At 41.8% G+C, this 25,420-nt stretch overlaps 1 protein-coding gene across 5 annotated transcripts in view; it reads left to right on the forward strand.

Annotated features, from left to right (window-relative positions):
* Positions 1-25,420, forward strand: part of SDK1 (sidekick cell adhesion molecule 1) — a 387,510-nt gene that overhangs the window by 211,526 nt on the left and 150,564 nt on the right. For all 5 annotated transcript variants that reach the window (XM_064725525.1, XM_064725524.1, XM_064725523.1 and 2 more), the window contains 2 exons: positions 20,293-20,404; positions 21,351-21,541. In XM_064725525.1, coding sequence (XP_064581595.1) covers positions 20,293-20,404; positions 21,351-21,541 — 303 coding nt within the window. The remainder of the gene's footprint in view (positions 1-20,292; positions 20,405-21,350; positions 21,542-25,420) is intronic.

Below are 25,420 nucleotides of genomic sequence, written 5' to 3' on the forward strand. Positions count from 1 at the left end.
CCTCAGCCATTTCCCAGCCCCTTACCTGCTTGTTCTGTTTTTAGTGTCTCACCTGTGCTAATTCCAATGCTGCTCCTGATTTATATTCCAGGAAAAAAAATGAATTGTGTGACTTTGCCTCATTAGTGCTACAAAACGCCTTCTGGAAGTGTCTCTGTGCTGGGATGCCTACAAGAAAGTTTGAGCGTGATCCAGCAAGTTAATATGCTGTCAAATAGAGCTGAATAATTTCCTTCTGCTTTCTGGTTTGGCTGCATCATCCTTGGGAGGGGGAACTTGTGGTTTATAAGTTGCACTGCAAGGTCTGTGAGGCAGTGAGTGTTTGATTTGTGTGCTGAACTGCTCCTCTGTGAAGCCCTGCTCTGTCCCTGACAAGGCTCCACCCCAGGCTGAGTCTGTCCTGTGCTTTCAGCTGGAATTGCCCTGATTTGGGGAGCACAGCTGAGATATTCTCACCTAGGTGCAGCTTTCTCTCAAATCCATGAACCATTTAATTGCTCATCCTCTGCAAATCCCACCAATGCAAATTCCTTGTTATTTTGGGCTTCTGATTTACATGAAGCCTCAATTTTCTTTGCATGCCCATATTCCTAAATCTTTTCTTTCCCTTTTTAATCTCGTGTCCAGGCAAGGCTGGGTGTGCTAAGTAGTGCTTCAAGTTCTGTTCTTCTATACATGCATCTGTTTCTTATTATTGTGTAGCTTCTGCAGACACAATTTTTTTAGAAGATTTATTTCATTTACTTTCTAAAATATTTTCTGATGTTTTCTCTGGTGGAAAATTGTGTAAAAAAATACAACTTGAATAGATTGTATACAGAAGTAAAGAGAAAATATGAGGCTGTGACAGACTGCAAACAGAACTTTGCCAATTTAACTGAAATTTTACAGTTCTGTAACTCAAGAAATGCTTTGGAACTCAAAACTGAAAGCTTTTGAAAAGCTCCATAACAGCATCTAATTGCTCCAGCTATTTATAAAAAAGAGAAATTGTAAAACATCGGAGTTCAAAAGTGAGCTATTGCACATGCCCAACAATCTTTTTCAACAATAATTTCATAATGATTTTTAGCTTGAGGACTTTGTGCTGTGCATTTGTAGCAGCCAAATTGACACAATGGAGTGTAATAGCTCCAGAGCAACCATTACAGTCTGTTGGGTAATTAAAAGCTAAATGGAACGTTGAGAAATGATCCGTACAATGGGATTGGCTAATTTCTTCACTTTTGTAAATTTAAGTCAGTCAAGATGATGTTATCCTTTTTTTGAAGTGGGTTTATATTCCTTAAATCACCACAAAACCCAGTTCAACCTCAGTATGGTATTAAGGAAGACATCAAACTTTCATGGTGTAATGAATTTCATGTACATTGTCTTCCTCCCATGAAACACTTTCACACTTCTGTTGTCCACTGGCACGGAGAAGATATTTTATCTGGAAATTCCTAAGAAATGGAACTTATTTATCAGGGGCACAGCAGCAATGAGAAGCTTCCCTTTGGTGTGATGTCCCTGCAGAGAGAGCACAGGCAGCCAGGGGCATTCCTCAGTTTTTCCAGAGTGTGGCTTGGGCTGGGAATGGGAGAGGTGGATGTGACCCCCTCATTGCACTGTGTTTGTGGTGCTCCACCCAGCTGCAAACAGCTGGAGCACGGAATGGGAGGACAAGGAGATGCTCCCAGGGCTGGAGCCCCTCTGCTCTGGGGACAGCTGGAGAGGAGAAGGCTCCAGAAAGACCTCAGAGCCCCTCCCAGTGCCCAAAGGGGCTCCAGGAGAGCTGGAGAGGGACTTGGGACAAGGACCTGGAGGGACAGGACACAGGGAATGGCTTCAAACTGACAGAGCAGGGCTAGATTAGACATTAGAGTTGCTTATTTTTAATTGATTTTGAAATACCATTAAGTTTATACTTAACTTAAAACTCCTTCCAACTCCTGCACTTTTCTTCTCCACAACTTTACTTCTCCTAACTAAGCAGTTCTTGCTGGCTGTTGTCAGTTCATTTTGTGGACCTGTCTGTCTCAACTCTGCCCGCTGAAGGGCCACGTCGTGTCTCTCTTATTGATTCTGGGGTCCCCTGAGACATGCTCACCCTGGTAATTCAGCAGCAAACATCCTGCACTTCCATCAGAGTTTGCCCAGAACAAGCTGTTTCTGTTTTATTAAGCTTTATTAAGCTGCGTGGTTTTGCTGATCCACAGCCTGGACACTTCAAACAGGCGTCATGGTGATGCTGCCCGAACTGGACTTGACAGGTATTTTTCAACCTGTCTGGTGTTAGCTTGATTTTTAGGATCATTCCAGACAGCTGTTGTAGCAAAAATTATGCTGTAACACAGGCCAATGGGTAGAGAATCCATATTTCAGGATGTAACAATGTTAGGTGTGCATTGAAAGTTGTTAAAACTCTTCTTGACTACATTAAAAAATGGTTTCAGCCCCAGTTACAAGCCCCAGAGGGAGCAGGGCTTTGCTGTCTCACTCCTTCAGGGCAGCACACACTACCTGCTCCCTGAGTTCTTGCTAGCCTCCAGAGTAAATGGTGAATTAATCTTGTGTGACTGAGAGAAACTTATGGTACATGAAATTTAGAATGCTGTCCAGACCCTTTCAGAGAGGCTTCCATCTCTTTCAGACCTCGGGCTTTAGAAAATTGAACCAAAGGAATATATGTTGTACCTCTGACAGAACTCCTGTTGTTAACTATTTCTCATCCTTTAATTTCTCTGAGTCAATAGCCTGGTGTGGATGCAGGCCAGGCTTTTGTGGGGAAAGCTGCTCTGAGACACCTGTGCCACTGAGACAGTCACCTTCATCAGCCTGGCCCTGACCTTGCTCACACTCCTGTCTGAAACTTGTGCTCCAGCAAGGGCTGAATCCCTCCATCTGCATTATCCTGCCTTCCCTAACAGCAGCCCTTGAGGATCTTTCTCCTCAGGCAGGGAAGGGCATTCTCACCAACACATAACCTGCTTGTCTGCTTCTTCACTCACAGTAATTGCTAAAGTTGTAATTTTAAATCTGACTGCTGGTATCAGAAGGCCAACTACATGGTGTTATGTGGGTCAGGACCTGCAAATCCCAGCATCTTAATTTGACCTTTGGCAATTGACTCAGTGCTGTTTTATTCCCCATCTTTTCTCCTTAATTGCAACTGCAGCTGTGTCTGGCTGCTATTACAAGAACTGAATTAGAAAAAATAGAAGAAGTTATTCCATGGTGCTTTGGCTTTCGAAGTAGCTGTTTAACCCTGTGATTTTGTTAGAGCCATGCATGAAATCTATGCCTCTGATGTCTCTTCTGTCATATGTACTTATAATGCTAAGAAAGAACACTCTCAAAATGATGATAAAGGGAAAGCTTCAGAACTGTGATAATTCTGACACATCATTACTATGATTGACACGATAAATAAGTCAGGTCATAAGGAATAATGCAGTTCTAAATCCCCAACCACATAAGCTTGCTGAGAGGGAAAAAAGGGTCTATTAAATTTTCTGTATAGAGATTGCAGTCAGTGGTGCATAAACAATACATTCTATAGCAACCTGTTCATTGCTCAAGTTGTTATTGGCAGGCACTGTGGCATTTCTGCAGTCATTAAAAGAAGCTATCACTATTAATCTCCAGTCTCAAGGCAGACAGGTTTAACCTGAAGCTGATCATCAAATAATGGTAACAGATATTTGTGCTTTGGTGAACGTTCTCTTTCATCTTTGGATGCCTTTTCTGCAATGTAATGGGAAGGGTTGAGGATTGTAACCTTCATTATAGAAGTTAGTAAGTTAATAATGTGTCTTTTAAACAGATTTTTCCCCCCAAGCCAAGGGTATTTGTGAAGGGAAGGAGATTTTATAAAACTTAGCCGCTCATTCTATGCATCCTCAACAATCAGGGTATTTCTTACTCTAATTTTCAATTTAGAGTCCTTGGTTTCATAAAAAGCCTCATCCTTGAGCTGTCCAATGTTCCTCCATTAGACGAAAAAGTGTTTTTTGGTTGGTGAATTGAGTCCTTAAAGTGATGACAAAGAGTGATTACTAACTAGTAATGTATTTATGTTCCCCTTTTCCTCCTGGTGGCCTGAGGAGCCCATCCCACCCCGCAGGTACAAGAGCACTTGGGAAGGGCAGCTGTAAGGGTGAATTCATCCAGTTCCTTCCTTAGAAAGTGGCCCTTGAAAGAACTGAAATAATCAAAATATTTTGACTTGCATTCTCTTTTGCTTCTCTTTACTCAAGGAAAATTGTGTTTTCCTCTGGGAAAAATACAGGAATCTGTCACCACAGACAAATGGGAAATTGGGATTCATAAAGGTTAAGGGAAAAAAATTGAATTTATTTTTCATTCTTCCTAAAGAGAAAGTCATATCCCTTCTCAAATATCCCTTAGCATCCTCACAGAAATAGGATGATATCTGTCATTTAGGCTCTGTGAATGCTCTTGTCCCAGTTCCAGCTTTTGGTTGTGGTAATCAAGTGATCAGGGCAAAACAAACCCATCCCAAGTTACGCCTTCAGAAACCATTTTTATGTGCAAATATAAAAATTGAATTCCTTGGTATAAATGATCTTCAGAGCATCCAGTTTCATCAAGATACAGAGCCCTCAGAGGTGGGGACAGCGCTGCCCTGTTGTGCCCCATGTCCTCATCCACTCAAAGGATCAGCAAAGCAGCAGCAGCTCTTCCCAGCCTCTCACTGAGCTCCTTTGCTCTGTGGTCTGACATCGGTCACAATGAGGGACATAGGCTGAAAAATCAGTTTAAATTAGCAATTCAGGTCCCTCAGAAGGGCCACAGTCCCATGCTGTCTGAAGGAGGAGTGTGCCAGGGACAGTGACAGGGCAGGGCCACCTGATGGGAGTGAGCGCAGCCCAGCCCCCCTTGGCAGGGAGCAGGGGCTGGGGTTCAGCTGCTCTGCAGTGCGTGAGGGGCTGGGGGACATTTCTCAAAGCTCCTTCTCACAGAATTGTTTGGGTTGGGACCTCAAAGCTTGTCCAGTCCCACCCCCTGCCATGGCAGGGACTCCTTCCCCTATCCCAGGCTGCTCCAAACCCTGTCCAACCTGGCCTTGGACACTTCCAGGGATCCAGGGGCAGCCACAGCTTCTCTGGGCACCTGTGCTGGGGGCCTCCCCACGCTCACAGCGAAGGATGTTTTTTTAATTTATAATCTATACAATCTAAATCCATCCTCCTGCAGCTTAAAGAGCAGCCAGGAGTTGATTGAGGGTGTATGACACTGACCATGTTTGCATCCAGAGAAGATTAGGAAGGCAGAGATGCTGTTGGTTTGAATTTTGGAAGGATTCAGCTCAGAGGGTTGAGAGGAGCATCCCCCTGCCCAGGCTCCTTTCCTGGCTGGTTCCCAGGGAAAGGGGAGAGTCCTCACTGACACTTCACACCCACTGAACCCATCCTCTGCAATGCTTCACATGGGTTTTCATCTTGGCTTTTTAAACTTACAATTTCGTTGGATGTGTGCATTTGATTTCTGAAAAAGGACAGAAGAAAGATCTGGCAGGACATGGCAGTGGAGATGGAGGGGCAGGAAAGCAGGATTCTAACCCTGGGATGGAACCTGCTGGCTGAATGGCCTCAGCACATGTTTTGATCTGGGATTTAGGCACCATTTCTAATGCTTTGTAAAGCTCAAGCTCAGTTCAATTGCTGTGGTGACATGTGCCAGGCTCTGAGGGCAGCCTGAGACAGTAACTGAGAAATGCAAATTGCCTGGTTCTTGCCTGTGGTACAACCTGGGAGAATCCTCTGCTTTTCCCCCCTCTCTGCTCTGCTGTTGACAAAGATACTGTAAATAACTGTCCAGCAGCAGAATTAAATTTAGATTGCCACATCTCATTAAGGAATTTTCCAACTGAGAACTGACCTGAAAAGGGCTGTGAGAAGGGAGACACCTTCAGAGCCTGCAAGATCCCCTAGGATTTGTATCTTCCAGCTGAAAACTGGAAAGAAAAAACAAAATCTTCCCATCTTGTATTTGAGTGTAACCTAATATGTTAAAAGGTTGTAATAAACAGGTCAGATGCACCTGGTGCAGCCTCATTTCAGTAATGTTTGTCCTCACCTCATTTTCACCACACATAAAATGGAGATAATGGTTCCTCCATCTTCTCTAGAGGTCTCTGGTGTGCTGGGAGAAGCAGTTATTATTTTTCAAGAGCACTTTCTACTCCTTCTGCTTTCCAGTGGTAATAATTTGTACTTTTTAATGGTAGGAGTAAAGGATTTGTACAGAAGTAAATCAGCTTTTTAAAATTTTCCACTTTCCCTCTTTGCTGGGTTTTACATTCCATGCATTTGTATGCATAGAGAGGAATAAGAAACAACAGAAAAATTGTTAGCAGTTAAAAGCATTTGTTTAAAAGCATTTTTTGTGACTCTGGTTCTCCTATATGAAAAAAGGAACAGGTTTGTTTGCAACATGCTATTTTTTCTTGTCCTTTACATTGGCTATTGCTATTAATTATTATGAGTGGTACTTATGATTCACTATAAAATACACAATTTTATGTCCACCCTGCCTGTGCTGAGGGAAGACTCATTTATTATTTTCAAAGTGAGTAAATGACAATGATATGCAAAAGCTTCTTAATGTCTCTCAGAAATTTGGTCACTTTTGTCCTGCCTATGGTTGCACACCTAAAATTTGTTACCAGACAGAAACTGGAAAATGCAGAGAAACCTTAAAAGGTAACATTTGCTGAGCTTTGTGTACACATTGGAGTTGAAGCTTGTAATATTTTCCATGTGTGTTATTTTAAATAAAAATTAAAAAGCAAATTAAGCTATCCCCCACATCAACAACAAACTCCCTCTGAGATTTGCGCATCACAGCTTCTGGATCAGGGCTGAGTGGGAAGCATGGAAAGCACAAACCCAGTGCAGTTTCCATGTTTTGGGAAATAAATTGCTTTATTCCATGTATGAAATGCTCAGGAGATGTGTCTGGAGTCTCTGCCTTGTGGGTGGGACGTGGGGCAGCTGTTCCCAGAGCCCTGGGGCAGGGCTGCTCTGCCCTGCTCTGCACCCTCGTCCCAGTTCCCTCCCCAGTCCCTGATCCTGGGTGCAGTAAATGCTTGAGTGAGGAGAGCTTTACTTGCACCTTATAGTGGGCTCTGTTACAGAGTGGCATTAAAGCATTTTGCTGAAATACCAAGTGATCCTTTTCTTTTTCAGCCCTGCTAAGTGAAAACACATTGATTTTTATTTTCTTTCAGCAACTTCAATAGCTCAAGATTATTACTATTTTTAAGAGTGATAGAGAAATGTCAAAAATGCTTCATCTGTACTTTTATTTTTATATATCACCAGGCTTTGTGTTTTTCAGGGGTTTTTTGTTTGAAGTTGCAGACTTTGGGAACAGGGCAGAGAGATTACAGTTTATTTCAAAAAGCTGCTTCTATTTCTGAGTCCTCTTAGAGATTTTGTGGTTCAGTAGGTAACACATTTTATTGTCTTAAATTCAGTCTATGCTGCAAAATTCTTTTGCTCCTGAATAGCCAAATGGTCTGGCACACATTAATCTCTTATCTATAATAATGTTTTTTGAAAGGAAGGAGGGGAGGGAGATGGAGCAGTTCGTGACACTCTGTAGGGTGCTGGCAGCAGCCTGCAGAGAGGCCAGCACCAGCTTTTGACACTGCACATGCTTTATTCATTCAGCATTTCCTCCCACTGGAGGTGAGAGTGAGGTTTCAGCACCAATCCCACAGCCAAAAGCCTGGAGAGGAGTCACCGAGCAGGAGGTGGCAGGGCCAGGTTGGTGCTGTGGGTGTTTGAGCATCCCCATCACACCCAGGACCAGGGGCTGGCTGCACCCAGCTCCTCAGCCTGCCCTCCTGGCAGCTCTGTTTGACCTGCTTGGAGTCATTTTAATCTGCTCTAGGTGCATTTCATGTGTGTGTTCAGGGATTCAGTGATTCATCCCCCTCATTCTGTGTAAGCACTTTCAGGAGATGTGTATAGGAGAGGGAACAATCTACAGGTTTTGGGTTTCAGGTGGACCCTGCAGTGTTTGGTTTCTGGCTTAGCTGACAGCTGATAGTTCTGCTCTGACACAGCCCATCACCATCTGGAGAACAGAATCATATTGTTAGGGTTATTTTTGGGGCAAATCTGAATAAAATGGGTTAATTAAGTCGAAACAATGCAGTTGTGTTCTGCCTAATGACACGTTGCCAATTTATTTCAAACTGACAACCCAGGGACATTTTGGGAAGTGACAGAGTGTTTCTAAACCTAGGGGTGAATTGATTTCTTTTTAAAACAAAATGAAATAGATGTTACTTGTACCTCAACAATATAAAAATTCATGTCTCAGACGATGGTGCGTTTTCTAATGTGCCACTTTATCTTCCACTTATTCCCCCTAATTTTCCTTATTAACTGTAATTCTGTTGTGACATCCGAGTGTCATATTATAATGATGAAAATTTCAAATAAGAAGCAGCATGAAACACGAAGTTTTGGATGAGCTGGGAGTCAAGAGCACCCTGTGGAAATAAGCTGATGGTTTTTATCACAGCAGTGAGTCCCTGTCATATTCAGGAGAGGCTGTTTACCAACCACACAGCCAAAAACTCTGACCAACCCTTGTCTGAGAGGGCAGGAAGTCAATGCAAGATTGAGAAGACATCCCACTCTTCTCTTGGCAGGGCACAGCAGAGAGGAGATCCTAAGTACATTAATGCAAAGAGCATTTGTACAGGCCAGGCAAGGTACAGCCAACAGTTTGTTTTGAACAATGCTGGCACTACCCAGACTGCAGCAGCACCAACAAAGAGCCTGGAGTAATAACTTCCCTTTAGATTTCTTTTTAGAGGGCTTGCAGCATTCTCTGAGCAGCATTTATGTGCTGGGTATAAATAGGCAGGTCCAAAACCCCATTCCACATCCCAGAAAAGAGAGAGGCTGGTTTATTCTCACTTCAGAAAATTAAATGCTTATCCATCTGTGGAATTATTTTTGAATGGATACATTTGTAGACTTTCTTTAGCTGGGTTATTGTTTGCTCTTTTGGAACATTCTTTGCTTTCAGAGTTGTTTTATTCTGGTGACAGAGGAAATGCAGCAATGTGTATTTTTCTCCCTGCTGAAGTCTGAGGCAGCGTTATATTATAAAATAACCAGAGATTGATAATCACAAAGACTGCAAAGGGGAAGCTGCACTTTACTTAGAAAAAAACATCTGCGCTAGTAAGGGGAAACAAAACTTTCTTTTGTTAGATAAAAATATTTCTGTGGATTCTCAGCTCTGCTGTGTGCATGGCTTTGTCCCATTTTATTTTATTATTATTTTACAGTACTGTAAATATTATAAATGAAATTTTATTTGATTGTGAATGTCTGTGACCTGAACAACTCTCCTTTTATTAAGGATTGTCTCCCTTTATAGAAGAGAGTGGAGAAGTAGCATGATATGGTCAGGGGATGGAGAACTTTAGACCATATGGAGTGGACCTGAGGCCCCTGATAACCTATTTCTCAAAATATTATTTTGACAAGTCATTCCATATGTTTGGTTGAGTTAGCTGCTGGAAGAAGGCTGTGGGGTATCCTCTTGTTTTTCTGATCTGTTCCCTTTATGTAAAGACTTGGAAATAGCAGACCTTTGGGAGCAAGGTAGCAATCTGGGTCCCAAAACATGTTCCTCGGATGTGTGTATGTGTATAAAGATATAAAAATAGAATGCAGCAAGAGTTGACCTTGAGCTTAAAATGCTGCTCAGTGAGTGCATCTGGGTTTGAAGAGTTAAGTTCAACAGGGAAACCAAGAATGCCTGTTTATTTCAGTGTTATCCTCACTGTAGAATTGCTCTCCTTTAAGCCTTCATGAACTGTGCCCAGCCTCTGGTATCTGGGATCTGAGGCTGTTAAAATTGGTAGGGTTGTTTTATTTCTTTTAAAGTTCAAATTATGTCTATATGTGGCAAGTTTTAATCTCAGTTCTTGGAGGGGATTTTCTGGAAAAAGCTTTGACCCATACTTTGCTTATCCATCACCTACAAAAACAGACTTGCATGGCTTTGGTTGAGTGTTTTTTAAGAATGTGGGAATGGGGCCCAGGTGGTGGCCTGGACACTTGCCTCAAATATCTGTGACACAAAAGCTCCTCCTTTCATTGTGAAGGGCACGTAAACTGTGGAACTTGTTCAAACTAAAAGAGAAGAGATTTAGATTATCTAGGAAGTTAAGGAAAAATTCTTCCTGTGAGGGTGGGCAGGCCCTGGCACAGGGAGCCCAGAGAAGCTGTGGCTGCCCCTGGATCCCTGGAAGTGTCCAAGGCAAGGCTGGATGGAATTTGGAGCAATCTGGGTTAGGGGAAGGTGTCCCTGAACTGGATGAGCTTTAAGGTCCTTTCCAACCCAAACCATTCTGGGATTCTGTGATCAGTCTGTGTGCACAAGTCTCTGCTTCCATGTAATGCCCCACAATATTAGGTTCATTTAAAAAACTGCTACAGAGAAATAGATCTTGGGAACTCACATGTGATCAATTGTACATATCTGCTTTATGCTCTACAGAGCATGTTTAATCTTAAATCTTCCCTCTGAAAATGGTGCTTCCATTATTGTTGTCATAAAATAAATTGTTGAAGGTATTTCATAAAGAATTTCCCCCAAAGTCACTGCAAATGCTTTATTTAAGTCCAGTGAAGGATTCATTCTCTTCTTTAGTTGTTACCACCCTTTCATTTCTAAGAGGAAGAGTTTAAACTTCTTACAAGTAAGAAAAAGCAAAAGTAGGCTGTCAGTTGTGTGATTTTATATGTGCCAAAGTAAGGAGTTAAGAAATGCATTTATAAAAAACCCCAACATGAAGCCATATGCAAAGACGTATTTGCAAATAGAAAGCAGCATTTTATTATCTCCTATTTCTCTCTCTTTGCTGCTGCTTGACATTAAACCAGGATGTGCTGGTGAGAATTGCAGCCCCAGAAATGGCAGCAGCTCTCTGATCCCCGTGGCACAGCCATGTCCCCAGCTCAGCTTTCCTCCTTCCTTTCTCCTCTCAGCTCTTCTCACTACTGAATTTGCATTTCTGGACGTAATTATTAAGTGACAGATTTGGTTTATTTAGCATCCAGCTACTGATGTGTGGTTTATTAACTTAAATTTCCCATTATTAAAAAAGCAAATGGGAAATATCCAGGTGTGTCAAGCACTGAGGATGCAAGGCCTTAAAATTTTGTCCTTAGGATAAAGTGATTCCTGCCTTGTGCTACAGAAACCCCTGCAACCACTGCCAGGCCCCTCAGTCCTGTTTCCTCCTGCCAAATGAGGGTCTGTTTATGGTTAAAAGGATGCTTCTCATGCAATGCACTAAAGTACATCGTAAAAATATACAGCCTCTTAAAAGTAATTCCCACTAATGAGTTATTTTCAAGTCTTTTTAAACGTAGCCGTGTTTTGGGAGAGATTTGAGGTTGTTCAGCCTGGAGAAGACTCTGGGGAGACATTGGAGCATCTTCAGTGTCTGAAGGGGTTCCAGGAGAGCTGAGAAGGGACTGGAGTGCCAGGACAAGGGGGAATGGCTCTGAACTGCCAGAGGCAGGGATGGATGGGATACTGGGGAGAAATCCTTCCCTGTGAGGGTGGCCAGGCCCTGGCCCAGGGTGCCCAGAGCAGCTGTGGCTGCCCCTGGGTCCCTGGCAGTGTCCAAGGCCAGGTTGGATAAAACTTGGAGCAACCTGGGCTGGTAAAAGGTGTCCCTGCCATGGCAGGGGTGGCGCTGGATGGGCTTTGAGGTCTCTCCCCACCCAAACCATTCTGGAATTCTGTGATTCCATGGGAAGCCAAAGGCTGTGGGCCCTGGCTGCTGCTCTGCCTTTTTGCCTCCTGCATCCCTTTGAAGATGACTCTGAGGCTAATAGATTCCACTGCCAGACCATGGATATTTTTCCCCCTTTTAACTGGTGTTGAATAAGATTACACACTCTATCCACTTATTTAGCTGGTATTAAAGCTATCTGGCGAATTGAAACGCCACCTGAGTGTTCTTTAGCTGGAATAGCTTGAGGCTAGATATTTTTTCATGTTAAAAGCTCTAATGATGTGCTGGATGATAAGTTTCCAGGCAGAAAGAAGCCCCTCACTGTGCATGGGGGAAGGTCAGGTCAGTGACAGAGACTGAACTTCCAAATTGCTCTTTCTGCATGAGGAGTTGTGAGAAGGGAATTGCAGAGGGTTTGAGCAGGAATTTGGTCTGCTTTTGAATTTAGCTGCTGATTCACAGGGAGCTGTGTAACTAAGCAGTGGTTTAATTTCCTTAAAACTGCATGGGACAATGCTAGAAATCTATTTCTGAGGTAGTCCTGTAATACAAAGTGGGTCTGCAGACCTCAGGAAGTAGAAAAAAGAGGAATTCACCCCCCAGACAGCAGCTGCTGGGTCACCTGCACTTAATGATCTGTAGAAAGAGAGGAAAATCAAGAAAAAAGCCACATCTTCCATCCCTGTCTTCAGAGCAGAACTGGTGAAAGACAGGCTGGAGGGACTGTGTCACCAGGGGCCATCCTGGCCTTGCTGCCTCTCCTGGGGCACTTTGTTGGTTACAGAAATACATTTTCCATCTTTAAATCAGTGTATTTAGGCCCCAGCCTCTCATTGTGCCCAGAAGTGGACCCTCAGAACTCTCTATAAGGTTTTACACCTTTTCAGCCTGTGTTTTAGACTCAGTTTTATCCAATAAAATATATAAATCTCCTCTTTACTGTTCTATCTACACACAAAGGGGTATAAATTGTCTTCTGGCTAGAGCTGAGTTTTCCATTAATCTTTCCCTAGGGCTAAATTAACAACACTTGCACTCTGTGTGAAAGTCCTTACAGAGGGGGAGAAAAAAGCTGTTTAAAACGTGGCTGTTAGTTGTTTAAACATTTGGAAGCATTTACAGAGTGATGCTGGCTTGGATTTTTACTCCTACTCCTCATCTTTTGTGTGTTTTTCAGTGAATCTTTCCAGACAAGACAAGTTTTGCTTGTTTCATTAGTAAAATGAAGGCTGTGGAAGAACAGGATTGTTTTCTGTAAATGCTTTAGGATGTAAACAGAGAGAGAGCAGCTCTTCAGACTATAAAGGACAGCTCTGGCAGAAGAACTAAGAGAGTGCATTGGCCATTGAAGCTGGGAATTAGGAGTGTTTGTAGCAGGTTGAGCAGAAAAGCTTCAGGAAGCTTTATAACCAAAAAAGGATCTGGACTGGTGAAATCACCACTTGTATGGGTTAATTTCTGTGGGTAACTTTGTTTTTTGAATTTAAATGCTTCAGAAGTGTCATTATGACAAATTCAGACAATCCCACTGGCCCAGGAGGGGTGGATGGAAAAGGAGGGAGGAGAGGTTCTCAGCCTTTATGACATGGGAAATTCAGGTAAAACGAATTTATTGCAAGGCTTCCTCAACAGGTGCTGATGAAATCTCTTCTAATTGATCCTTTCCCATATCCCTCCTCAAAGTCTGGATGTTTAACTTGGGATCTACTTGCTCTATATTGTTCTGAGTCTTATTATTTTATTCATTTTTTTAAGATTTTTTTTAACTTTTCTTGCAGTGGAAATGCATCCTGTGTTTGTTGTGATGTGGACAAAGCTTAGTCACAGTGACAAGAGTGTAAAGAGTCAATAAATACAACCGACCTAGATCATTCACTTGTTTTGCTTGGGTTTTGTAAATCTTTTTTGTATCTGGTGTTTTATTCATATGTTGTGATGTTTGATGTCTGGTTCAAGACAAGGGCTGGATATAGAAGAATTCACTTGCTGTGATTAATGCAAACAGCTAGGCTGTTTCTTCCCTATAAATTTGATCCACAAAATTAAGTTTGTATGTTGCTCTTTATTTGCTTTTTTAGGTCTGCAGTCTAGGTTCTCAAAAGTTAAATTAAGTATGTTAATTCTTAAATTTTTGAGAAGTCTGAAAGCATTCTTTGGTACTGAAAAGTCATAATTTTTGATATAACAACTCTCCACCATTAGTTTGCTAATTATTTTGTAACTATGTAATGTTGGCTCAAAAAAAAACCCATCTGGAGTTTTTATGTTCTTCATCAAACTAAACAAATGTGACCAAGAAGCCTCATAGGAAAGTCTCTGTTATTTTCCTTTATGCCTAGAAATCAGAGCAGAGACCTGTGCAGTGACAGCAGCATCAGATTTCCCTTTTCTTGAAAATAAATAGTCTTGCTAGAGTCAGAGTGGGAAACTGCAACAGTAACTTTGATTATCTTAATGCTCTTTTATTGTCTCAGCACTTAGGAATCACTCCAATAAGCAGGGAACCAATGGACATGGTTTGGACATGGGTTTATGATTGAGAACACACTTGCTTTTCATTAATTGCATGATGTTTCTCTCTGGTGCCTGCAGGTGGTTGTCAGCATTTGCTTTTCTGTTGATCAGCCTCCAATTCCTGTTGTGCATCTTTTGCTCCAAGGGGAAGGGAAATTAATCTATTATTGATCAGGATCCAATTCCTGTTGTGTGCCTTGTACTGGAGAGGGAAAGGGGCATTAATCCACTCTGGGTTCATAATTCAAACCATCTGCAGGCTGTACCTGGCAGCAGGGAGTGTGTTCCATCAGGTTGTTTGTATTTGTAGGGTTGCTTTTTCTTCTCTCCCCTCGAGCAATCTTGAGATATTCTTCTTTTCTCATATTCTGTGTCCCAGGCAGAGATTGCACATTCCTGATGCCATAATGTTGTACTAGATGTAATATTTTTGCTATTTGTGCTGGACTCTTATCTCCTATCCTTTTTTCTAGTAGGGGTGTCCATAATTTGATAGAATGAAGCTTTGCATGTATCCTCCATAGTAATTACCAAAGCATTTCTGCATTCTCTGCAAGCCTGGAAGAATGTGGGAACTTTTGGGTGAAAGTTTTCTAATATTTTTCTCTCAGGATAACTTGTAAATGGTTTCAAAATTCTGTTTAAGTACTCAATTTCTCTATTATCTTGAGGGTAGGGTATTGGTGATCTCTTCTGTGGAGCTTTTTTCTCACATAGACAAATTTCATAACATGAATAAGTAAATTTATTTTTGGGTACTGATTCCTGTGGGATCCCTTCTTCAGTGCAAGCTGGACATGGAGCAGTATTTGCAGTAATTTACAGTGAGGGTAGAGATGAGGTGCAGCCAGCCTCACATTCCAGGTTCTTGATTATTTGGACAATCCTCCTCCTGCTCATGGTCACCTGGTTTGGATTAAGCTTCTTCAGAGGGTTAGGATCTATAAGCAAACCTCAAAAATAAACCTTATTGTTGTGCTCAAGTCTGAACTCAAACTATTATTTATTTTCAGGAGATAAAGAGTTTCTCTCAGTTTCTGTTGAGGCTGGCTTACCTCATATCTCTGTCACATGAATTTGAGCTCCCATTGAAGTAATACACTTAATATTCTGCACTGCAAATACAGACATAGATAAACTTTGCATGTCATAATGTAAAATCTGGGGAAGAACTTAGTGTTTATGCATTTCTGAAGGGGAAAGAACCTATTGTGTCTTCAGTCATCTGGCCTGGGTGAGATTTCAGTTCTGTTGGGAAAATTAACCACCCTGAAGTGGCTTTGATAAGGTCTGGGATCTTTATAAACTGTAAATTACAATATTTAAAATTCCCTGTACCTTACATGTCAATATATGTACAGAGATAAAAATACTGTATTTGCAGAGATGATAGGGCAGTGTACATAATTATTGTGTTTAAATAACAGATGAAAATTCTACAGCTCATCAGTACTAAAAAAAAAGAAATCAGTGTTAGGCCTTGGATGGGTTTGATTCCTGATCAGGCAGGAGGAGGGAGGGAGAAGTTGAGCAGCTCCGTGATGTGCAGCCATTCACAGCCACAGGTGATAAAAACAAACAGACCATGCAAAAGTTGTTCACTCTTTCTTCTTCTTCTCTCAGTTTATCTCTGCTGTGTGGGGGATTGCCAGATTCCTGAATTCCACAGTCTGGAGAGGAGTTTATGTTCAAAGGGACAGAAAAAACCCCAGATCATCCCTTTCCATTTTCTGTTGTCTCTTTTTTTCTCTCTTTTTCTGACTCTTTATAAAAATAACCAAACAAAAGTTGAATATGGAAAACATAATATCAATACCAATTTACCTTAATATCTTGTGCTGCAAATGGTAGCAGCTGAACTGTTTCATGAGCAGCTGGGGATGAGGGGATGAAGGCTGGAGGACAAACTCCCTCCTGTCCCAAGTCTTTGGTGTTCCCACAGTCTTGCTTCAAAAACTGTTTGGGGTCAGTCCTGAAGGCCCTGCAGGTACTGGGCCCTTGGAGATCCTGGCAATGGCTCAGACAGTGATAAATGAGAAAGTTTAGAAGCAAAGGGGAGATTGGAAATGCTGGGAGTGCAGTGGCTAAAATGGAGAGAAAGGAAAATAAAGCAGTGTGAGCTGTCTTTTGCAGAACAGTTCCCTGTTGGATTAGGCCTCTTGCCTGTGGCTGTCCTTCTGTCCAGTCATCTATTAAGGGCTAAAATCAGATTAAGAGCACTCCCCAAGTGTTTTTCAGTGTCACTCAGCCTTGTCTCTGCAGCTCCCCACAGGTTCCCCCCAGACTGATGATGTCTGATAGGGAGGCATCCCCTGCTGCGCTTCTGGGGTCAGTGTTTTTCCCTAATGCTGCTTTGCTTTCTTAGCTGAGAGGAGGGCTCAGAAAGCAGATGGAGAGGAAAGAAGACCTTTTCTTTCCAAAAAGGTAGAATATAGCTGGAAACGGTGGTTTCGTGTTAGTGGGTTCATCTCACTGTAGCTCTGTTCCCATGTGCATTTGTATTACTTCTCCATTTCAGTGTATTTAATATTTCCTTCAGAGAAGCTGAAGTTCAATCATTCAATTAAAATATACATCAGAAATTGAGCGGCTCTTAAATAGTGGGAAACGTCTTTAGAAGACCATGGGATGGAAAAAAAGGGAGAAAATGCCAGAGATGAATGCAGAGAGGCTGAGGGAAGGGGAGGGAGAAGAAGGAAGAGGTGATGAAAAGCCAGAAGCAGCAAAATGCTAGAAAGCTCAGGCAGCAAAAAGTCTGATGAAGTAAAAAAGGAGCATTGAAAAAGAGAAATTCAATTGTTTTCGACAAAAGATTTTAAAAGAAAATGTCTGTTTACTAACAATGACATTCTGCATTGGATTTTTGTGTAGCATCAGTCAAGTAAAATCACATCTGTGTGCTGCATATGGAGGCAGGAGAAAGATGGAGTGGCTTTATTGACAGGCAGGATGAGAAACTTGGGGAGTCTGGGTAGCTGTTCATTATCTGAGAGTTTGCAATAACTCTCTGCCTTCCCCAGCCTGATGGAAAGCTGATCTGCCACATCCCATCGTCCAAACTAAATCCCAGTGTTGCTTATCTCCATTAGGATCTTGGCTACTCTGATACTCCAACCTGTGGATTTCTTACAAAAGGATGAAGTTCTGAAAGACACAGATGCCAAGTTACAGCCCTGTTGAGATTTCTGCTCTAAAGTAAAACTAAGATCCTCCTTTGGTGTTTCAATTAGCTATAAAACAAAGCTGCAAAGTGCCCTCTGCAAAGGGAATGTCCCTGTGGAGTTTGATTTGGCAAGATTGGGGACAGAGTGAGTTATGGGAAGGAGCTTCTTAGTGCTGCAAAGGGAAACTTGAGCTGTCTTTGAATATAAAATAGGAATATTCATGCTGCCTCCATACTGTTTGGGTAATACTTGGAAATTTTGTTGTTTTCTGTATATGCTGTTATGTCCATAGCTGACCTTTGTAGGTGCATTCCTGAGAATCCAAGCTCTGACCCTGTTGATGAGCTCTCTGTCTCACATCAGAATCTGTTCATCACAGCCTTTAGCAGGAGCCTGCTTTTAATAAGTTTATTTCAGAGATGGTACAAAATAACAATAACCACATGCTTTTAGATTTTTGTTACAGTCACCAAGAAATCTCTGCCTTTTCCTGGTTGCAGGATGGGGAATGTGCACTTTTATTTCCTTTCTTATCTGCTGGGTGCACACAGGGCCACTCATGTGGGTGATGGGGGTGACAACAAAGCCAACTTCTCCTCTTTGTCTGGTTTTAGTGGGGAGCTGATAAGTCAGACAAGTGGTTTTCCTCTCTCCCAGATGGAGATAAGGAATGATTGCTGCTAAATTAGTCACTGGTTTGTTGATCTTTTAGCATTCACTGTTGTAAACCTTCATCTTGGGCAGAAATGGTGGGGAGCAGTGATGCTGAGGTTATTTCTTATCAGTAACAAGCTTCTAATCTGATCATCAGCTCTTGTTTTCTGAGTTTTTTTTTTGTTTCTTTTGGTTGTTTTTTTTAATTACTAACTGGAAAATTTCTGCTATGAATACCTATAAGACCAGCACAGAAATCTCAGAAAATAGATTTTTCTACCTGATGGCATTGTATTTCCAGGAATATTCATGTGGAGGTGTAAAAGCTACTAACAGCTTGTGTTTTGAGATCTGTGTGTGTTTCATAGAGATGCTGTGTCAGGTTGACAGAGCATATTTAGGGGAAGAAATAAATATCTGCTTACTCTTTAAGTACTGTGCTTGAATGCTTGAATTTATTCAGAAGTGTGGGTGGTATTCTTTAAATTTTAAAACTGTGCCACGCTTGCATCTCCTGTATTACATTAACTGCTGTCAATTAGAAAATCCAAATGTAAAGGATTTGTCATTGAGAAATCTGCTCACCTTGTGAACTTTTTGAGCCCCATAACCAAAGTCTGTCTATCCAACAAGTAAAGTCCTTCTGACCATTTTCTGTTCTTTAAGGAATTAGCTTAAATTTTAGGGTCCATAGCTCGCATTTTCCAATTTCCCATGCTGCTTAATGGGCATGGACTAGCCTCCTGTGCAGAAAACATTTGATGAACTGGCTTGCTTTTCCATCAGTTTAGTTCTATTTTCATTACTTTTCCCTGTAATTTGTTTATTGGTTTCCATATCCTTGAAAATTTTATTACTGTGTTATTCAAGCTAAAAAATGGCTAATTTTTCTTTCCCAAATGAGTTGCTTGAAGCAAAGTACCTATGAATACATGGATATTTTAATTCACTTACTAAATGCATACAGAGAAAATTTACAAGCTGCCTTTTTACCATTTTTTAAGTGTCTGCTGACTGTTGCATAAGCTAAATTATTTACAGTATGAAGCCTCACAAAAGAGTAACAGATTTGGGTTATTTACTTTCCTGATAAGAAAAGGGGATTGAAGTTGCTGTGATATGCTGCTTTGTTAATTTTATATTTGTTCCCCAGTGTGTAAAATCTTTTTAAAGAACTAACATGAGTATTGGCAGACTCTTTTGAAATGGTGTGGAAGGGGTAAGATTAAACAAAACATTAAAAGGTCTTAAAAATATAAGTCAGCAAGTGTTTGATAAAGAAAAAGTGCTCAACAGAAGAAAACATTTTGGATGCTTAATTTATTTCTCTGTCTTAGAGAATATCCCTGGATGGAGGGCAGGGGCCAGTTCTTGGGAGTTGTGGGGTCTCAGGATCTCTGCTGCTCACAGTGACCCCAAGGTGTTAGAAAGTCTCTTTTCCCAGCCCAGTGGTCAAAAAAGGAGTCAGAACTCTTCAGTTCTCGGTCTCAAAGTTGTTTATTGTTTCTTATCTAGAAAATTCTTTCTCCTGTCCAACCAAGGTCTGCTCAGCAAGACAGGCAGAGGCACTCTGCCTGCCCCCGGGGTGGTGTTATCTTTTTATACTAAAAACTACATGTACAATATTTACAATTACTTTCCAATACCTATCACCTATGTTAGACAGTGAGCTTCCACTCTAAACCAATCCAAAAGTGCCAACATCACCCAGAAGATGGAGGCCAAGAAGAAGGAAAAAGGACAAGGCACGACCAAATTCCTCCATCTTGGGACGCCGAGCCTCCATTCTAAAAACCTCAAAAATCTATTTTTCATCCTGTGACAAACTAACTGTTATTCTGCTTAAACTCTTTTGACTTGTAATTCTTCATGTAAAGGTTGGTAATTGTTTATTTCCAAGAGCTAAATCCAAGGCACAGGGGTCTGGGGCTCTGTGCCAGGGTCTCTGAGCCCCCTGGGCAGGGGCCTGAGCCCTCCAGGGCAGCCAGAGGAAATTCCTGTGTTCCCACCGTGGGGTTTTGCTGCTGGGTTGGTTGGAACGCCATCGGGAGGTGCCAGCCTGTGGTGAGGCTGAAGGGTGCCGTTTGCAGCAGTGCCTGGAAGGCGGCACCCTGGCTGTCCCAGCCCTGGCTGTCCCTGGGGCTCACCGGGTGTGTCTGTGCCCTGCAGGTGCCAGCAGCCCCTCGGACAGCGCGGCTCCCGCCATGGTCATCCGTCCCCACAACACCAGCGTGGTGGCGGGCAGCAGCGAGGCCACCCTGGAGTGCGTGGCCAACGCCAGGTACGGGAACCCCTCCACAGCTCTCGCTGGGACTCTGTCCTCTCTAAAATGTTGTTTGCATTTTTTTATTTTAATAATTTGGAGATTGAAGCAGGATGCTTGCTCTTCAGAGCAACCGTACGAGTGATCTTGTTTGTCCAACATTACTGAATTAAGCCTATTGATTTTTCTGGCCAAATGAGGGTCAGGCAGGGGTGCTTTCCCACCTGGTCCTCACATGGAAAGGAAAAGAAATGCTGTTCAAGCAGCAGACATTATCTTAAGGAAAAAATTATGGTGAGGGTTAATAATAGTTCAGCTGTTGCCTATCAACAGCAGAGGTGATGCTGTTAAACAGTTGGTGCTTCCTAGTAAATAAATTCAGTGAGGATCTCCTATGAAGTCATTTTTTCAGACACTCTCATTTTGCAGAGATTATTGCTCAACTGTTCATAATGCACTGTAATACAGAATTCACAGCATTCCTCCTATGTTTCTATCTAGCTGGCCTTGAATAGCTTTGAATTTCAGTGGAAGTGAATAGTTGAAGTCCTTGGGTGATAAGACCAACTGATTTACTTTCCCCTCTGAGGGCAGAGATGTTCTTGATATGATTAATATTGTTTTGGTAATTGAGTTGTAATGAAAGCACTTCCCATGCAGCTGATTCCCATAGCAGTATTTACTCCTTTTGCTTGGAGAAATCAAATTATTAGCACTTAAGTTCTATTGCTGTATCAATTAGCTGTACTTGCATAATGCCACTTGAGTAGTCTGTAGTCCTTGATGTGTAGAAGTTATACATGTATTTACTTTTTAACAGTGTGTTTTGGGGATAGAGGAAGACTTAAAGAAGTTTATAATCTGTAATATTAGATTCCTCATGTGTATAAACATATATATATGCACACAGAGGTTATTCTGTAGTATATATGTTTTATGATTTTATTCTTGTATTTTTTGGCAGACCTCTTGAGAGGCTGAGCGTGACCTGGAAGAGAAATGGGATCAAGATCACCAGTGGCATCAGCAGCTTTGGGAGACGCCTCACTATCACCAACCCAACCTCTGCTGATGTGGGGATGTACTTCTGTGAAGCCAAACTCAGAGAGAGCACAGAGGAGCCAGCAAGAGCTAAAGCTTTCCTTTCTATCTTGGGTAATTCTCGAGGCAATGTGTTTTTTAGTAAAAAAGGCTCTGGGCTAAGGTATAATAGGAAATAAAATTGATATCTTAATATTTCATTGACCTTACATTTGAACCTTTCTTCAGAGAACAGAACAAAGGAGGTGAAGGAGGGTTATCTTCCAAATTAATTCAGCCGTTCTTCCCTGCTAATATAAATTCATCAAATAGATTTTTTTAAACACTGCTGCGATTGTAAATCCCCTGCGAAACTATACATTTAATGGGAATTTTGAGAAATACAGTAGTAAAATCCTTAATGGGCAGCTTCCCTATCTTGGCTTTTAGGTGCATTAAATCCTGATTAACTCCTGCCTTGCATACATCCAGTTTTCATATGTCAAGTGCCTGTATTTTTGCAAGAAGGCTTTTAGGAGCACTCCTGTGCTCGTGTGCTGCGGGTGCCGGTCGGGAGCCAAGGACATTCTGCAGGCACAGAGCATTGCTGAGGCAACAGGACAGGGAAGCAAAAGCCATTAAAGCAGCTCTGTTTGCTGGACCTCCAGCTCCCAGGGAAACTTTGGAATTAATTCTTTCAAAGGGGACATTGCTGCCCTTTCCCTCCTGTTTCCACCACCACCTCCTCTCTGAGTGTTGCTGTAGGGAGGAGGTTGGAATTTGGAAATGGCGGCTCCTGGCATGTCTGATGAAATTGTGCACATTAACACAGTGCACACAGTGCGGGGTGGTTTAGGACTTTTAGACTGAAAGAGGTGGTTTAGACTGGGGACACTGAGATGTTTTCAGCCAGACATGATTGTGTGAAGTCAAGCTTTCATCTCTGGGACTGTCCTGGGCAGGTTGGAGCCCTGGCAGTGCCAGCAGTGTCAGCGTTGCTCCGGGTTCAGGCACGTGCACTCCTGGAGCTTTGCAGAGGGAATGCAGCCCACGATTCTTTACATCTTCGAGCCTTCTGAAAATACAATTTTAAAGACTGCTGTATGATTTGTATTCTGCTAAAGCAATTTGTAGTAGCTGCTGTTAAGTGAGAAAGCAGCTCTTCCCTCTGCAAAGCTCCATTCCAGATTCATTTAGAGCACTGTGTGTCTGTTATATTTATTACCTGCTGGACAAAGTTTGGTTCCAGTCTCTTTCCTTGCCCTCTGTTCCTTGGAGTTATTACCTTCTATTTAAGGAGCAGAGATGGATTTACTTATTTATAGGTTTTGTTCAAACTCTTTCTTATTCATAAGATTTTATTGTAGCTGGTTTGCCTTTGTTGCTGTGATGTCAGATCCAGCCTAATGCAATACTTAAAGCAGCCTCTTGGTTAATCAAAAAGATTTTTAAATATAGTTACAATAAAACTGAAAAATAATCACTGAGGAATCATATTAAACCAGCAGTGCTTTAGTAGCTTACCTGCTCTCTTATTTTTAAATGTTTTATTTATTTCCTATCCAGTTTTAGGAGGCTGTCAGGGAATCAAGTTATGAAAAGGTCTGTAGATAAGAACAAGCAGATGAAAGAAAGCAGAAACAAATTGGTTACCAATTACTTTTATTTCCTTCTGATGGAACACGACACTTCAGATGCAGGTGTTTACTCAACGTGTCAGCAAAGCCTGATAGATTTCTTTATTTATGAGTTCCTTGAGCTTGCAGGATGGATCTCTAATTCTAAACAGGGAGCCAAATCAAAGGATTAGTAGTTAATGCATAACTTATATTCAGCTTTAGAATTCTTGGATGGATCTGGCTGTCATTTAATTAGTCAAGGGACGGGTTCTAGAGGAAAGTGCAGACAAGATTCAAACCTTAGGCTTTCTGCAGTGTATCTCTCCTAGTCCATGGGGGCAGTACTTAGAGAGAATCAGGAATGCTTGTCCATTTGCATGCATAAAATATTTGTAGTGTGGATGTGTAGATTGGGAGCTGATAATGAGCTGTACTTCTTGGGAGAATAACACAGCGTGGACTTAATGAGGGGTCTCAACTAACAGAAAGGAAATTAGCTTAAAAGAAGAGGTTTGTTTGCAGAATGAAAGAAATCAAATGCAGCCCCTCAATAGCATGGCTGTGAGAACTTCTGTGGATCAAGAGAGAAAAATATTTTGTGATTAACAGGTAGAACAGAGGTAGCAATGAAAAGATGCATCAGAGATGTCACAGTGAGTTAATCAAAGCTTTTTTCCAAATATATCAGTCCTTGACTTTCCCAGCTAAGAGAAGTAACACAGTTTGAGTGTGGCTCAGATGGCAACCAGAGCCCTATTAGAAGGCAGTGGAACTGAGCACAAAGACACCTACTCAACAAATTATTATTTGTGACCTACAGTATTATCTCAGAAGTTTTTCTGGATATTTCTGAGAATATATCTCAGTCTGTAAATTAAAATCACAATACTATTGGAAAAGCCTGAATCTCCAGTGTATTAGAGTAGTACTGCATAAACAAGAAGAAAATCCTCTAGCTGTGTGCTGCTGCACTTTTCTTCTGAATGTGGCAAAGAGCTCCCTGACATCTTCATATTGTTCCAGAAAAGATAAACTGAGGTGGTTCCAAACCTTGGTTTTATTAGCTGCAGTTGTTATAAATTTTTAAAGGGTATCATGTTCCTCGCTTGGCAGAGTAACAGTTTGGGAAAGATTTGTTGCAGATTAGATAAGAGCACATTTGTTTTATCACTAACAGTTTGAAGATTAAGTAATTTAAAGAGTCTTCCCATGAACAAACCAATTTGAAAGCTGAGATAATCTTAAATTCTTTTGCTCCACTTCTGCAAGTTTTAGTGACAAATGGCAATAGTCATTTCTTAAATGACTGTTCTACGGGAAATTATGAATTTTAGGAGTTTTAAAAAATGGGGAACCAAACTCTTCCACTGTATGAAATCCAAACTGCTCTTTAAATTAAATGTAGTCAGACAGTAAAACCTGAAAAAAAATGAGAAAAACAATTTGAAAAAAGGGCCTGGCATGATGAGTGGTTGTGCAGAACTGAGGGCTGAGGCCTTGTTGGTCTGTCCAAAGGAATACAAATGAATAAAACAGAGTCAGAGGGCTCCCCTTCTTTTGGAGAGTGTTTTGTGCCCAGAGATCTACATTAAAAGACATCTTATTCTCATCTTGGGAGAATTCAAGTCTGTGAGACCACAGGATTCAGGAACACAGACAAATTCCAGTGGTGGCCTAAGGGCCCACCTGGCTGGGCTCTGACATGGCCTCTGGGGCTGTTCCTTCCTCCCTGTTCTCCAGGAGTGTCCAGATGAAGGGTCTGAAGGGTCTTCTTTGTGCCTTTCTGCTGCTCAGGAATTTGCACTGTGTGTACAGAACTGCCAGAGCAGAAGTTATTTCTCTCTGTAGCTACGAGCACCTCAGTGCCTCGTGCTCAGACCTCTGGAAACAGCAGCAGCTCTCGTGGCTCCAGCTTAGACACTTTGAAACACTGCAGATGCCTTCTTTGAAAGCACTGGAAATAATTTTTCATGTGTGGTGCTTAAGGGGAAGATCCTGATGACTGTGTTCATCTACTGTGTAAGAAAATAATAAGTTTTCAGGAAAACTATAATACGAAATGTCTTTGGACTTGCCTAATCACAGTTTGGGCTCAAAGGAAAGAAATATTTGCAGCTTTTGATTTGTCAAGGCTCAGAGGTTCTGAGATGAACACAGACATTCTGCCTTGGGCCTAAATGCAACAGGACCTAGGAGCAGTGGGACTTCTGGGCAGCCCAGCTCTGTCTCTGATATTCCCAACAAGTTCTTCCTCCTTTCAGCCCTGCAGACAGGACATGTGTTCCCTGGGCTGTTATTTCAGAACACACAGACTGCAGCTCACAGTAGGGGTAGCAAGAAACCACATGGATCTTTTCATCTCTCTCTGTTTTAACCTGATATTCATGCAAAGAAA

The sequence above is a fragment of the Zonotrichia leucophrys genome, chromosome 14 (genome assembly GCF_028769735.1).
Source record: "Zonotrichia leucophrys gambelii isolate GWCS_2022_RI chromosome 14, RI_Zleu_2.0, whole genome shotgun sequence".
NCBI lineage: Eukaryota > Metazoa > Chordata > Aves > Passeriformes > Passerellidae > Zonotrichia > Zonotrichia leucophrys.